This window comes from Capricornis sumatraensis, chromosome 19, assembly GCF_032405125.1.
Source record: "Capricornis sumatraensis isolate serow.1 chromosome 19, serow.2, whole genome shotgun sequence".
In the NCBI taxonomy this organism is placed as follows: domain Eukaryota; kingdom Metazoa; phylum Chordata; class Mammalia; order Artiodactyla; family Bovidae; genus Capricornis; species Capricornis sumatraensis.
Window position 1 is genome coordinate 31,235,037 of NC_091087.1, and position 16,187 is coordinate 31,251,223.

The following is a 16,187-nucleotide window of genomic DNA, read 5'->3' on the forward strand; positions in this document are numbered from 1 at the left end:
AAAAGGAGTCCGTCAAGGCTGTATATTGTCACCCTGCTTGTTTAACTTATTTGCAGAGTACATCATGAGAAACGCTGGGCTGGAAGAAGCATAAGCTGGAAATCAAGATTGCTGGGAGAAATATGAGTAACTTCAGATATGCAGATGATACCACCCTTATGGCAGAAAGTGAAGAGGAACTAAAAAGTCTCTTGATGAAAGTCAAAGACGAGAGTGAAGAAGTTGGCTTAAAGCTCAACATTCAGAAAACTAAGATAATGGCATCTGGTCCCATCACTTCATAGGAAATAGATGGGGAAACAGTGGAAACAGTGTCAGATTTTATTTTTGGGGGCTCCAAAATCAGTGCAGATGGTGACTGCAGCCATGAAATTAAAAGACGCTTACTCCTTGGAAGGAAAGTTACGACCAACCTAGATAGCATATTAGAAAGCAGAGACATTACTTTGCCGATTAAGGTCCGTCTAGTCAAGGCTATGGTTTTTCCAATGGTCATGTATGGATGTGAGAGTTGGACTGTGAAGAAAGCTGAGCGCCGAAGTTTGATGCTTTTGAACTGTGGTGTTAGAGAAGACTCTTGAGAGTCCCTTGGACTGCAAGGAGATCCAACCACTCCATTCTAAAGGAGATCAGTCCTGGGTGTTCTTTGGAAGGAATGATATTGAAGCTGAAACTCCAATAATTTGGCCACCTCATGTGAAGAGTTGACTCGGAAGACTCTGAGGCTGGGAGGGATTAGAGGCAGGAGGAGAAGGGGATGACAGAGGATGAGATGGCTGGATGGCATCACCGACTTGATGGACATGAGTTTGGGTGAACTCTGGGATTTGGTGATGGACAGGGAGGCCTGGCGTGCAATCCATGGGGTCACAAAGAGTAGGACTTGACTGAGCGACTGAACTGAACTGATAAACTTTATCACTAATATAAATTCTGCTGTGACCTGGTGAAAGTGAAAGTGAAGTTGCTCAGTCGTGTCTGACTCTTTGCGATCCCATGGACTGTAACTTACCAAGCTCCTCAGTCCATGGAATTTTCCAGGCAAGAGTACTGGAGTGCGTTGCCATTTCCTTCTCCAGGGAATCTCAAAGTTATTAAAGATTTTTATGGAGAAAATGGTAACACTTTAAATGACCTAAATAAATGGAAAACTATACCTAATACATTTATGGATAGATGGTAACCACGATGGTAAGAAGATCACAAGTAGATTTTTATACCCCTTTTACAACACTTTTACCCTCCCCTAAAAAGTAACTCCAAACACACCAACTGCTGTACTCCTCCTTGCTAAATCTGAACATGTCACAGACTAGCACAAACTGCGCAGTCACCACTCGGCATGGCAACAAGTCCAAGGATTCACCTGCTGCTCACACTGATGGAACAAGCACTCAAGGCAGGAGGAGTTGATGGCACAGCCTTTCTTCTGCCACCACCTCTGCCTCTCATCACAGCCAAGCACAGCAGCGGCCCTGGCTTACCTGCGCCCAGAGGAGCACAAGCATCTTAGAAGCCCCCGCTCATAGCACCTCGCTGACGCTGCCTGGCTCCCTGGACCTCTGGCATTCATCCTCTGACCTTTATCATCTGATTACCACATATGCACCTTCTGAGACAGCTCTAGCTTGTGGTTTATTTCCCCTTTGGTCCAAACATACTTAGATGCTGGCTGTTCACCGGCTGTCAGACCCTCCTGATCAATGTCTTGGATCTGCCTACCAAGAAACCACTGCCTATCACCTGCTCACCGCCCATGCCTTTGGCTCGTGCCGCCTGGGTTTTGGATCTTTATGTCTCAGACACCTGGCATCGTCCTGGAACCACCATGACATCTGTTCTTCTCAGTTCTTTCCTCTAGCCTTGAATTTCTAGAAAAGCCTTAAAAATTAACTAAATAAGGTTTGAAAACCTGATTCTTGTACTAGCCTAATTTCCTAAATGCTATTAGATCAAACCCATCTACCAATAAGGTAATCACGAATCTAACAAGAATGCAGAACCATGAAACAACATACAAATGTTTTCCTTCCTGTTCTTACCTGCTGCAAAAACTCAAGAGGACTGTATTTGGGTCCCAGGACAAAAATTCTCTTTCCTCTTCGCGCCACACCACTGAACACTCGAGCGAAGGCGATAAAAGACTCCTGCTCACTTCCTACTGGGGGCACAGGTTTGGGGGTCTCATTTTCCAGCCCCTGCTCATCACCTGCCAGAAACAGAAGCACCATGAATGCCCAAATGCTCTCTGCATCCAGGAGCTGCTGAGAAAGAGAGGGGCCAAGGAAGACACTACTGTTAGCTGAGACTGAGCAAGGAAACACCAGGATAGAAGTTTATTGATGAAAGCTACCTTCAAAGCTAAAAGCCCCAGAGCAGAAGGACAAGTGTTTCAAGTTTGGCAAAAACCCCATCCGTATCACCGAGGATGGGGAAATTACTGAGAAAAGCTGTACCTTTTGGCTCTTCTCCCTGTGGACTCATTTCAAGGGCGCCTGCATCTTGGGTGGGCTCCACGGGTGCCTGGCCCTGCACCACTGCCAACTTTTCCGCATGCCTTCGTCTTGCACGCTCTCGCCTCTCAGCAATCTCCTCCTGTGTGAGAGGTCTACAGGACACCACAGACATGTTAACACATGGCCACAGCAAAGATCTCAGTCTGTTCCAGCCAAGAAACAGCTAGTATTAACATGGACAGCAAGGATATCAAACCAGTCAATCTTAAAGGAGATCAACCCTGAATATTCACTGGAAGGACTGATGCTGTAGCTCCAGTATTCTGGCCACCTGATGCAAACAGCCAACTCGCTGGAAAAGACCCTGATGCTGGGAAAGATTGAGGGCCGGAAGAGAAGGGGATGACAGAGGATAAGACGGTTGGGTGGCATCACTGACTCAAAGGACATTGAGTTTGAGCAAACTCCAGGAGACAGTGAAGGACAGAGAAGCCTGGCGTGCTGCAGTCCACAGGGTTGCCAAGAGTTAGACACAACTTAGTGACTGAACAACAACGTGTCTGGAGAAGATGGTGGTGGGTCCCCAGTCCCTTCCTGGTGGAAACTTTCTCCGAGTTCTCGCTTTCACTGCAGCAAGAAAAGAGAAGGCCTACCACACTTTCTCTGGGAACACCGCTGCTGCTGCTCAGTCACTCAGTAGGTCGGACTCTTCATGACCCCATGGACTGTAGCCTGCTAGACTCCTCTATCCATGGATTTCCGAGCCAAGAATACTGGAGTGGGTTGCCATTCCCTCTTCCACTGGGAACGCTGGGTCCCCAGCTACTGTGAGCTTATGAAACGACATGCAAGAGCCCGCATCACACACAACAGCATGGAACCTTTCTCAGGCACCCATGCTCCTCCTCTGTAGGGCAAATGGCTGGAAAAGAAAGGGAATCAGTAACAGATACCACCGCTCAGAACACTCTAACAGAGAGAGAAGCAGATGACCTCAGTAAGAAACCGAGCTTTTCTCCATGAAAGTAGGAAAATACACCTCCATGGAGAACTAGGGTCCAAGAGGAAGGGCCAGGCTGAATGCTGGCAATTCAAACTGGACATAAGGGCCAACGGTGATCAGTCACGGTGTCAGACCCGAGTTCCACCAGAGGAAAGGTGTGAGTGCACGTCTGTGTGTTTGCTGGAGGCTCGCCTGGGGGGTGGGGCCTGCTTGATCCTGTCACGTTGTGCCCGCCTTGCTTGATCCTGTCACGTTGTGCCCACCTCCTCAACTGCCCCCCAACTTTGGTACTATGACTCTTGCTTCACGCCTCCACCTATGGCTGATGACATCATCTCCCATCCCGCCATTCCCCTTCCCCTTCTCTCTCCTGGAAGCCACTCAGATGCCATACTGAGAGTGTACTGGTCCCATGCACGCTACATGCCACATGCTCCTGGAGGTCCTAACGTCAGGTGCCCCAATCCCCTTCCTACATCATGTGGGCTGCCGCACATGTAAGGCACCAGCTGTCCACTGCTGTCCTCTTCAGACACCCACCTGCTCGACAAGACCTCCCCCCAGGACTGGACACCACTTCTATTCCCTCAGCACCTGCCCTTTGAAATGGATGAATTTGGTTCTAGGAGTCGGCCCCTTCTAGTCAGACCCACCCCAATGTAGGAGGCAGGGCTGTGCCATCAGATACAAAAATGAAAAGGGAGCGACCTTTGAGGACGGCTTGCTCAGGGCTGTCGAGAAGTCACATCTGCTGGCATAAGCTCCTCTCCACTGGAAGCTCTCAGTGTTAAAGGTCTTTCACACACAGGATGGAATTTCTAGGCTCTTGTTCTGTCTTCTCGAGCAACACCCAACAAACATACTCCCCTCTCCTCGCCTTTCAATCATCTGCCCTCATGCGCTTCCCCTCGCCCATCTCTTCTTCAGGCTACACACTCCACCTGCCCTGTCAATCAACCCTTACGTAACTTATCTTGCTTCTAGACTTTTTATAAGAGTATCTGAAAAGTATGAATTAACCTATGGCTGATTCTTATTGATATATGACAGAAAACCACAAAATTCTGTAAAGCAATTATCCTTCAATTAAAAATTTTAAAAAATATATAAACATGGAATACCTTACTATCACTATAAACAAAGAGGTTAAAAAACAAACAAACAAACAAAAAACTGACGCACTGGTTAGTGCAGAGAGAAATGGTCTCTTCCAATGGGCTTATCAGTTCAGTTGAATTCAGTCACTGAGTCCTGTCTGACTCTTTTCAACCCCAAGGACCGCAGCACACCAGGCTTCCCTGTCCATCACCAACTCTTGGAGTTTGCTCAAACTCCTGTCCATTAAGTCAGTGATGCCCTTCAACCATCTCATCCACTATCGTCCCCTTCTCCTTCTGCCTTCACTCTTTCCCAGCATCAGGGTCTTTTCCAATGAGTCAGCCCTTCACATCAGGTGGCCAAAGGATTGGAGCTTCAGCTTCAACATCAGTCCTTCCAATAAATATTCAGGACTGATTTCCTTTAGGATGGACTGGTTTGATCTTGCAATCCAAGGGACTCTCAAGAGTCTTCTCCAACACCACGATTCAAAAGCATTAATTCCTTGGTGCTCAGATTTCTTTATGGTCCAACTCTCATATCCATACATGACTATTGGAAAAACCATAGCTTTGACTAGACAGGCCTTTGCCAGCAAAGTAGTATCTCTGCTTTTAATATGCTGTCTAGGTTGGTCATAGCTTTTCTTCCAATGAGTGTCTTTTAAGTTCATAGCCGCAGTTACCATCTGCAGTGATTTTGGAGCCCAAGAAAATAAACTACTTTCATAACTATGGCACAGACATTGTGTTAATCACTCTGCACGTATTATCGAAACATACTTATCCAAACAACTATATGACACAGGTATTCTTACTCCTGTTTTACAAATAAGAACTAGAGCCTTAGGAGAATTACACAATTCGACCCAGAGTCACATGGACAATAAACAGAGGAGCCGTTAATTCAGACCCAGATCTGACTCTTAATTCCATACTCATCATCTGTGGCTATACCCCCCATTCAGAAGGAATTAGAAATGGTAAAATCATCACATTAAGTAAATGTGGTTTTATTTTAGCTTTGGTTAAGAAAGAAGCATATCGGTTCACATATAATAAATCCTCATTTTGTCAGAGCTCATAACAAGATTACCATTTACATTCATGAAGTTAATATCAAATGTAGAGTCTTGCTGTCCATCAGCGTTATCTATCCACCCACCCAGCTGACACTTGCTATGTATGGGTCAGGCACTGCTGTGAGTGCTGGGGGTGGTGACAGGCAAACAAAGCAGACAGAAGAGAAGGCAGCAAGGTGGTTTTGAAGAACCCATTGTGTCAACTAGTATTTACTGAGAATAAACAGGAATCACTTGCAAGAGAACTGAGCTCTACTAGTCAAGGAACGTCTGTGGGTGCTGACTTACTGAGGCTGCAGCGGAGCTAACTGTTGGTGATAGCGCCGAGGGGACGGCAGTGACCAACAGTAGAGGTGAAGGTGACCAGAGGTGAGAATGCGGACTGGAGATTCAAAGGGCAGACTGGGGAGGTGAGGCTGGAGAAGGAAGGAAAGAGGCAACAACACAAAACCACCTGCTCTCAGGATTCCAAGCTGAATGTCCATGCCCTGGCCTCTGTGGAGCCAGCTGCAGGGGCGGGCTGGGGAGAGACAGAGAGGGCCGAAGAGCTGGCTGCAGCCGGTGCTACCAGTGACCACAGCGCCAGGGAGCCGAGATGATGGCAACTAAGGGAGCAAGGAGTACAGTTTCTACCTGAACATCACATCCTGTTACAATAAGAAACTGGTTCTTAAGAAGGAAGCCAAAGCAGTAGACTCAGGGATTCGGGGGGAGAGGAACTGCCTGAAAACCTCCTAGCAGGATCTTACTCAACAGGCACTTAAGCATTCAGTAAGAATTTCTGATAGACTACTAGAGAAAACGGTGGTTGAGAATGGTCAGAGCAAAGGCCCCAGAATCTAAAAAGGGCAGGCAGGCTGGAAGACTGTTGTCGAGATGTAGCGGTGGAGATTAACAAGCTGCATAGATGACAGAGGCCAGATCCCACTGGTGAAATGGTACCCATAGGCTGTCCAGCTGGACAAATGTGGATTCACATACTCTTCTGGCCTCCTTCTAGCTATGTGACCTTGAGTACACTCAGTTCAGTTCAGTCACCCTGTCATGTTCGTCTCTTTGTGACCTCATGGACTGCAGCACGCCAGACCTCTCTGTCCATGACCAACTCCCGGAGTTTACCCAAACCCATGCCCATTGAGTCGGTGATGCCATCCAACCATCTCATCCTCTGTCGTCCCCTCCTCCTCCTGCCTTCAATCTTTCCCAGCGTCAAGGTCTTTTCAAATGAGTCAGCTTTTCGCATCAGGTGGCCAAAATATTGGAGTTTCAGCTTCAGCATCAGTCCTTCTAATGAATATTCAGGACTGATTTCCTTTAGGATGGACTGGTTGGATCTCCTGGCAGTCCAAGGGACTCTCAAGAGTTTTCTCCAACATCACAGTTCAAAAGCATCAATTCTTTGGCACTCAGCTTTCTTTATAGTTCAACTCTCACACCCAACCATGACTACTGGAAAATCGATTACTACTTCATCTTTTTAAGGCCTCTTAACTTCCCCAGGTTAGGTTGAAACAGTAAATACCTGCACTGCAGAACTACTGTAGATTTAAATGGCATAATCAACAGTGAGGCAGGAATATTATAAGGTTGAAAAACTGGAGCCAATTATTAGTGCTATTACCATTATTGTTTAGAAAGCTCCCAGAATAGATGTGGACAGTAAAGAAGAGAAGCTTTCAAACTCCTGGATAGAGTCAATCTTTTCACTCCAGACACCAAGATCCTGAAGGGAGAATGGCAAGTGGACTGGCCAAGTTAGACACTGGGACAGCGAAACCAGCTAGGAGGCTAGTGCCACGATTCCCACAAGGAATGACTGGGATCTAATCACTTACACTGGTGGGGGAGGAGGACCCGTACCAGTTCATATGATGTAAAAGAGATTCTCTAAGACTTCGGAAACTTGAGAAAGGATCCGTCTCCCACGGCTGAACTCCATCCCTCTCTCTCCACACACACACACAATACACACAAAGATCGGCAGAGGTACTCACACGTTCAAAAGTCTCTAGTGAAGCAGACAGACAGGCTGAGATTACAACTTGTCTGACATTCAACAATTGTTAACTGAGGCTACCACTACTCTAACTACTCTTGTTCAAATTTATGCGAATTCAGGGACTTCTCTGTTGGTGCAGTGGTTGAGAGTTCACCTTCCAGTGCAGGGGATACGGGTTTGACCCCCGGTTGGGGAACTAAGATCCCACAGGCCATGGCACATCTCAGCCTGTCTGCTGCAACTAGAGAAGCCTGCATGCTGCAAAAAAGACCTGATGCAGCAAAAAAAAAAACCACAACTTTTTTTTTTAACATGAATTTGAATTAACAGTCCCAGAGCTGATTTCAACAACTGTTTCCTCCAGAGGCATCACAAAAAGATCAAGTACTCAGTAAAATTTACGTTCCCACAGGGGCTGCTCCACATGAGTTCCAGACTGAGGACAGAACTGCACCTTCCCCATCAAGCCCGCCCCACCTCCCTAGCCCTACCTGGCTTCCCTATGATCCTTACCTTGGCTTATTCTGAGGCAAAGCCTTAGCATCAACTGCAAACATTTTGGAAACAAAGATAATAACTGGAGCGGTATCTTCACTTCCGCATTTCATAAAAGCTAAACAGACAGGAAAGAAAAATGTTACTTAGTAATCCAGGCTTTCTGAAAACAAGAAGTTTAGAACATGGCATCATCTAAATACATAAGCAACCTATCATCTTTTACAACTATAAGAAAAATTCTATTTAGAAAAAAATAAGATTGCTAGAAAAATAGTAGAGTGAGAGCGAGAGAACTGGCAGAAAGGAGAAAAGAAAAGCAAAACTGACAGGGTGGGAGAAGAGCTGGAGGAACTCCAGGTAGGAGATGGGCTTAACTACCCACCAGAAGCCCTCATAACTGCTTCCAGTGGAGAAGGGATAGAATTGAGGAATTTTACCAAAGGACAATAGTCAACAAGGTAGCTTATTAATAAAATACATAATAGTAGTTTTTCCAACCCTTCAGAAAAGTTAGAAAATAAAACAGACAAAAATATCATGATAACCAAAAAACCTTAGAAATGAAGATTAAGATGCAATACTATAAGATATTGATTTTCCCTAAATCTATAAATTTTAACATAATTTCCTAATCAGCATATGGACATTTTTCTTAACTTACATTAAAAAAAAAATTCGTTAAGGAAAAAAAAACCCACCACTGGTGAGTAATTTTTTTAAATCACCCTATATCAAAATAATTTACACATAAAGAATTCAAGAGTAAAATTCAAATAAGAAAATAAGGAAGTAAGAATTAAGTATCTATCAGAAGTCTTGCCAGGGAAAACTTTGAAAGGCTTTGAGGAACAAAGCAACATACCTTGACTCCGATTTTAACAGGCTCACTCTAGCTGCAGGCAATCAAGAACAGACTCAGGGATACCAGCTGGAAGGCTACTATAATACCCAGGTGAGAGAGCAAGGTTGCTTGCCCCAGGAAGGCAGAAATGGAAATGTTGAAAGTAGTTAATTCTGGATACATTTCAAAGGAAGAGTAAACAGGATTTAAAGATGGACTGGAAATAGGGGCATGAAACCAATGTGAAAATTAAGAGCACACCACTGTCATGGGAAGCCTAGAGACTGGACAAGATGAGCAGGAGAGTGACTGCAGGTAGAAAACAGATGAGATCCAAATACCAAGCCTTGCCTGGGGCATCCCACAGTTAAAAAGTCAAGGGGATGGAGAAGAATGGGGAAAAGATCAAGACTGAACAGGCAGCTCCAACAGCAAAGATGTGGCTTGGTTTCTCGGCCTCAAGAGGCTATTAGAAGTTCAATCTGGAGATTCGTTATGAAAAGTTCCAGCAAAAGAGATTTAAAAGAGCCTACATGGTGAGCTGCTATTCATGCTGAACCTATAAAGACAATCAGGCCAAGTTTAATGAAACTAAACTTATTCTGCAAACAAATGAGTCTTAATTTGGCTATCTTGGGTAGAAATGAGAGTGACTTTAAAGAGAAAAAAAATATGTTTCAACAGAAACTATAACACACACTTGGAAATATTAGATTCTAGTTCTGTTACCATCTTTGAGGTTGTGTTTTACTATCTATAAACTGGGCTGGATCCTGAATTCTCCTGGTTTCCTCAAATATTAGGCTATAACTCTCCAAACTAACATTTCCATTTTTTCCTCCCACTTTTGGTGTGGCAACACTGAGAACCAAAGCTGCTCCTTTCTTGAAGTTCTGCAACTTGAGATAAATTTAAGAGAGACCATCACACAATAGTCCATTTGGGGGCAATATTCTGGCCCACTGGTGTGTAAGCCACTCAGGAAGTTTATCTGAACACTGAAGGACATCATCAAAGACATTTCAAATTGCAAATGATACTCGACTCTAACATCTAGAAATCTGCACTGGTTGCTCCCTAGGTTCAGAAGCTGGTTTATAATTAGCTCCAACCATGAACCTTTTTGTCTTCACAGAAATGCCTCTTAGAAATACCGGATTGCTTGCACCTTAGAAGCCTAACTTTGAGAGCCCACCTGCATTACTGCTTGCAGAAATGGATTTATAGATGTCTAGTTAAACCAACTGTCAGGACTAAGAGACTGGCTTAATGAGACATAATCTACCAACTCGGCTTCTGGACTGTGAAACTCCACGAAGAAGGTTTAAAGGCGGAACTGCAGAACAGCAAACTTCGCCACTCCACAAGGTGTTTCTTGAGTGGAGGGTTAATTTAGGCTCATTGTTTTTAAGGAGCAGAGAACTTAGGAAGTTGTTTTTTTTCTGTCCCCTTAGTTGTCTAATGAACTGAGATAAAGGGCCTGTTCCTGGAATATAACTATCACCAGAAATATCTGCAAAGAGAAGGGGCTGGTGTGGTGGGGAAATCGGCAGGGCCCAGTGATCGGAGCCCACTCTGTGGTCCAGCAAACACTCTTTGTAATCAGACTTTCACTTTTTCATTTTCCATGGCAAATGCCTTTCTCCCCTTTGAAGTTCTAAACCACTGACAATATTTAAGGTGAGGGTTTCAGATATTTTAGCACATTAGTCTGTTTTCCCAGGTCTCTCCCTTGTACATGTTATTAACTTCTGTTTGATTTTTCTCCTGTTTTAATAAAAAAAAACTGGGGGGTTGAGGGTGGGATAAATAGCCGGGGAGACAGGGAGACAAGGAGAAACAGGTGGAAGCCCAGAAGTCAAAGAAGAAAGGGTCTCAAGGAGGAAGGAGGGATTGACTGTGTCAAATGGTAGTGACAGAGCTAGTCAGGAGGACTGGGAACTGGCTGAGAGATTTAACAAAGGAGAGTCAACCACGGGTCTGAGAACTGCAGTGATCTGACGGCAGAGGCCGCAAACCCAAAAGAGAAAAAGAGCAGGACAGAGGGTGTGCACAGATGAATTTCATGGAGCCATATGAGGCCGGGAGCAAATAAGGCTCCCTCTCATGGGCCAAGCATGTACGGGGCTTCAAGAGGGAACACAGACCCTGAAGTCACTGTTCCACAGGCCCTGGAGACACAGTCACCACAGGAACGCATTCCTGGCTACCTGAGAGGATGGAATAGAGCATGATGATAAGATTATGAACTGTGATCTAGGCAAAAGGGAGAGGTCTCTAGTCTCCTCACTCCACTGACAGAGCAAAATGGCTCTGGCGAAACTGAAATGTTAGAAAACAAAAAGCAACTAGAGAAATGTTTGTGAAATTGTTTACAGGGGGAGTTGGCCATTTGGCCATTTAGCAAGCTAGCATTCAGCAAACTGGTCTAGAGTAGTCTTGACTTAGGATGACCAAAAATACATTGGCTGGTGTGTCCGTCTTTACCTCACCTGCTTTCAGAGCCTGGGTTTCCGGTGGGAGAGAATCAAAAGTCTGCGATCCTGCACACATCAGTTTCTCCACTCTCTCAGCTGTAATGTCGAGGGGACTAGGAAGCTTCTGACACACCATAGCTGAAGTCTGCTGTTAAGGACTCAAAAGCCTGAGCAAGCGCTCTTCAACCTGGCAGAGACTCAGACTCTGCACGAGATACTGAAGTAACAACATATACCATGCCTGGGCTGTAAGGCAATACTCCGTAAGTCACATCTCAAAACATGGATACAATCTCAGGGAGTTCATGGACGCTCTAGAGCCCAGAAAGGGTGCTCATGGCAGATACTCGAACACTGACATCCTATGGAACAAATGAGGCAGGACCACAGAGCTTAGGAGTTTGGCTGCCTGTGACCCAGTCCTCACAAGCTTTCATACAGTTTCAGTCTCTATCAACTGGCATAAAACCACCATCAGCCGCTCACTGCGATACAAGCAGGCCCTCCAACAGAGCGAGGTCGCCGTAGGGGTCTGTGTTTATTACAGCCCTGTGGTCCACTGTTGGCCCACTCCCCAGACACTGCACCCTCGGCCCACCCCATGGGTACTGCTAAGTACACACAGATCAGTGACAAGAAGGTATTAATAGTCTAAATTCCTCTATAAAATTACTTTGGTTGGGACTTCCCTAGAGGTCCAATGGTTAAGACTTCACCTTCCAATACAGGGGGTGTGGGTTCGATCTCTGGTCAGGGAGCTAAGATCCCACAGGCCTCTCGGCCAAACAACCAAAACATAAAACAGAACAAGAGCCATGCCGTAAAAAATTCAATAAAGACACTAAAATCGGCCCATATAACAAAAGCCTTAAAAAAAAAAACAAAGAAGATAGTCTAAATTCACCTACAAAATGACTTTAGTTAAGGTAAACTGCTTAAAATCAAGTCCTTTTGGAATCACTAATTTGAGAGGAAGTATCAACAAGGTAAAGAAAATATGGATTAAAGTGAACCAGTGATCCTAACACAAACATCTAAAGTATCTACTTCTACGCAAATCTTGGTCCAGGAGTTTTGATTTTATGGATTAAGAAACAAAATTAAAATGTTTTTTAAGAACATTCAAATTCGTATTAATCTTAATTAACATTAATATAGTCGCTTCTAAAGTATTTAATACAGTTTCATGGTAAAATATTAAATAACCCCAGAAAAAACTTACTCTGAATTGGCATGCATTATTTTCAGAGGCCCTCCTGATGGCCAATAACACACTTTTTTCTTGTTCTGTCAAATCTATGATTTCATTAACAACCATTAATATAAAGGATACCAAGAACAGCTTGAGATATGGGTAGCCACTGACTGCAGATAGCATTGATCTGGACTCTAGGATCTGAATGCCGTGCCTCTCGGGCTCCAATTTTTAATCCTAAAGAAGTCACGATTTTATCAGTTTTTTCTTTGTCCCTATAGTAAACAAGAGATGGGTGGATGGGAGGTGAGAAGAGAGAAAGATCACATAAAGATACAAAGGGGCAGTGAGGAAGAGAAACACAACATCACAGGACACATTTATTCCTAATGCACTACTTGACTATAAAAAAACAAAAATGCTGGAGGGGGGCTCCTGCCATAGGGTTAAACTGCTCAACCTCTACTTTTCACTTCCAAATGAACTTCTCTTGAAAATGTCCCATGAAGCACCATTCCACAATCGTCTTAAACACACTATGTCAACTGGTAAAGCGATTTTATAAATAAATACTAAAAGCAAAAATCATTATTCCACCGCTGGAACAACTTGGAAATTTACTACAGCAAACCTTCTTTTCCACTTGTATCAGGCAAGGTTTTTTCCTTAAGTGGGGACCCCATGAGTGATCCTCAATATCAAGCAGCTTTTCCACTACATTTACTATTTTACTTTAAACTGAGTTTGTAAAAATGAAAGTCTGATGGTTCTTCCCCCTTCTTTGCCTCAGCACTCTATAAAATATTTCTGTTCTGTGCCTCCTGTCACCCTGTAATTGGGTTATACATACTCCTTTAAATGGTTTCCGAGCTTGGTAATTAAAGCCTCTGTAAAGGCTTTCTTCACTTTCCCAGTCTAGCTAGCTTTCAGAAGAGTAACTCATCAAACTGCAAATTACACTGCCCAGAGATAAACAATTTATAACAGTCTTACTTTTTCAAGACAGCATCATACAAACTCCATATATTTTCCAGAATCAACTGTACAAATAAAGGTTTCTTTCCTTTTGCCTGTAAAAAAAAAAAAAGGATGTATGGGTTTAAAATTTCTGAATATTTCATCAATATCTAACGTATTCATTCTTGATGTGCTTTACTATCGACGCTTCATTTCTACTAGAAAATACTTATTCAACAACAAAGTGGAGGAAAGTAGCTATATGAATGCTTCAAACAGCCAATAAGCCACAGTCAGTTACAACTCACTCTTCTCTTTCCGAACCGTGGACACCACACAAGAAACCACTCGGGGTGTGGGGCGGGGAGGTGGATACATCACTGCAGCTGCCCTCCCACTGCCATCAAGAAAACACATGGTACCCAAGCTGAGAACTAAAACTCCACTCTAAAATGTCCATGGACTTCATTCTAAAGGATGTTCTTAAAATATGAATGCTGTTCAACTTCAAGGAAGAGGATATTAAAAAAAACAAAACCCCTACTATTTCTCTTATCAAACTATACAAAACCACAGCATAAGCACTTTGAGAAGGATACTCTCATAGGTACAAGAGATGGAATATAAACTGAAACCCTCTTTCTCAAGAGCTACTGGCAAGGTACTGGGAAATTAAGTCATTACCTTTGAATGACTGGTTAAAAAAAACCATAAAGGCCTAAAAATGTATGCATCAAGATGCCTATAACAGGTTTACTTAAAATATCAAAATATTTGAGAAACAGAAATAAAAACTATGTTCAATCTTAGGAGAATGATTACATGAATGATAATGATGTAAGAGGGTGTTTATTACATGACAGGAATTGCTCTTAAGACTTTTCTTGGATATTTCATATAATTATCATAATCACTCCATGAGATAAATATTACTATCTTCAATTTGCAGAAGAAAGAAACACACAAGTGTCACAGAACTAGAAAGCGGTAGAGCTGAGACGCACAGAGAATCTCAAACTATGCTCTTTGCTACTCCACTCCACTGGCTCCTTTTAAGATTTATTTTTCATTTATTTATTTTTTAAATTCTTACAATGTTGTGTCAGTGCTACTTTCTCTGTTCGTCCCCTCCCCTTCCCTGTGTCCACAAGTCCATTCTCTACATCTGTCTCCCCATTCCTTCCCTGCAAATAGGTTCATCAAGACTATTTTTGTAGATTCCATATATATGCCTTAAGATACTGTATTTTTCTCTTTCCTACTTCACTCTGTATTAATAGCCTCTAGGTTCATAAACCTCACTAGGACTCAAATTTGTTCTTTATTATGACTAATTCCATTCTATACACATTGTACCACATTGTACACATTCCATTGTATACACATTGTACCACAGTGTACCACATCTTTATCCATTCCTCTATTAATAGAATCCTAGGTTGCTTCCACGCCTTGGCTATTGTAAATAGTGCAGCTGTGAACACTGGGGTGTCTGTGTCTTTTTCATTTATGGTTTTCTCAGGGTATATGCCCAGGAGTGGGGCTGTCGGGTCATATGGTAGATCTGTTCCTAGTTTTTTAAGGAATCTACACACTGTACTGTTTATAAAGAAATTTCAATGACAAGGGAAGATGGTCACAATAGGATGTCAAGAGGAAAAGTGTTTACATTGTATAAACAGCATAATCTCAATCAAGGGATATATGTTATCTAAACAGAAAGAATGAAAGAAATGAAAACCATACCATTAGCAGTGTTGGCCTCTGGTATTTTTTTGCTTTCCTGTAGCTTTATACTAAGGAATACCTTCTAAAAGGCATATACATGCTCTTCAACGAGAATACATTTATAAAATCCTTAATTTTATATTTAAAAAAAAAGTCTTCAAGAAAAGCATCCTTCCTTTGAGGCTAGGTGACTCAGCAGCCCTACAAGACCTCCACCGACAGAATGAAGTGCTCCAGGGAGCACCTACCTCACCCATCAGCAATGCATGGTGACTGGCGTTCAATGAGGAGGCCTCGGCTAAGGCTAGGAATACAGGCCACACAGTGACATCTACAACAGACGTCTCTTTAGAAAGGGGACACATAAATGCATGATGCAAAATATGTGTCTTCAAGTTCAGCGGCCCAGGATCTGGGATTTCTGCTCCTCTTAAATAGGAAAAACAACAACATGCAGTCCTTTGATCCTGATAAAGAACTCTATTTAAGCAATACTTGGACACAAGACACATGAGCTTTAGCCACATATATACAGTAGAAAATCTCCCATAAACTGACTCACATAAACTGAGGCAAATTACAAGTGTGTTACAGTGCAGGTTTTCACAGGGCAAGAATGTGACCACCGATCAACAGGGACAAGAGACCACATTACCTGATCCACCTTCATAATCTTCTTAGCCTTCGTATTTATATAATAATCTCCCCACAATGTTTTCAAAAGAACTTCCTTTCTGATGCCAGTTTTTTGACTGTAGATTTTGGCAAAGTGCTCAATTCTGAAAGAAAAGCAAGTGTTCACATTCTTAATAACAACAGAAATAAGTATGAGTCTAGCTAGCATTTGGGTGTTT

The 16,187-nt window shown here is 43.3% G+C and overlaps 1 protein-coding gene across 2 annotated transcripts in view; it reads right to left on the minus strand.

Annotated features, from left to right (window-relative positions):
* EFL1 (elongation factor like GTPase 1) overlaps positions 1-16,187 on the minus strand; it is a 111,632-nt gene that overhangs the window by 76,368 nt on the left and 19,077 nt on the right. For both annotated transcript variants that reach the window (XM_068990936.1, XM_068990937.1), the window contains exons 8-14: positions 15,989-16,112; positions 13,642-13,718; positions 12,787-12,923; positions 11,469-11,591; positions 8,151-8,250; positions 2,457-2,608; positions 2,043-2,209 (exon numbers count right to left, since the gene is read on the minus strand). In XM_068990936.1, coding sequence (XP_068847037.1) covers positions 2,043-2,209; positions 2,457-2,608; positions 8,151-8,250; positions 11,469-11,591; positions 12,787-12,923; positions 13,642-13,718; positions 15,989-16,112 — 880 coding nt within the window. The remainder of the gene's footprint in view (positions 1-2,042; positions 2,210-2,456; positions 2,609-8,150; positions 8,251-11,468; positions 11,592-12,786; positions 12,924-13,641; positions 13,719-15,988; positions 16,113-16,187) is intronic.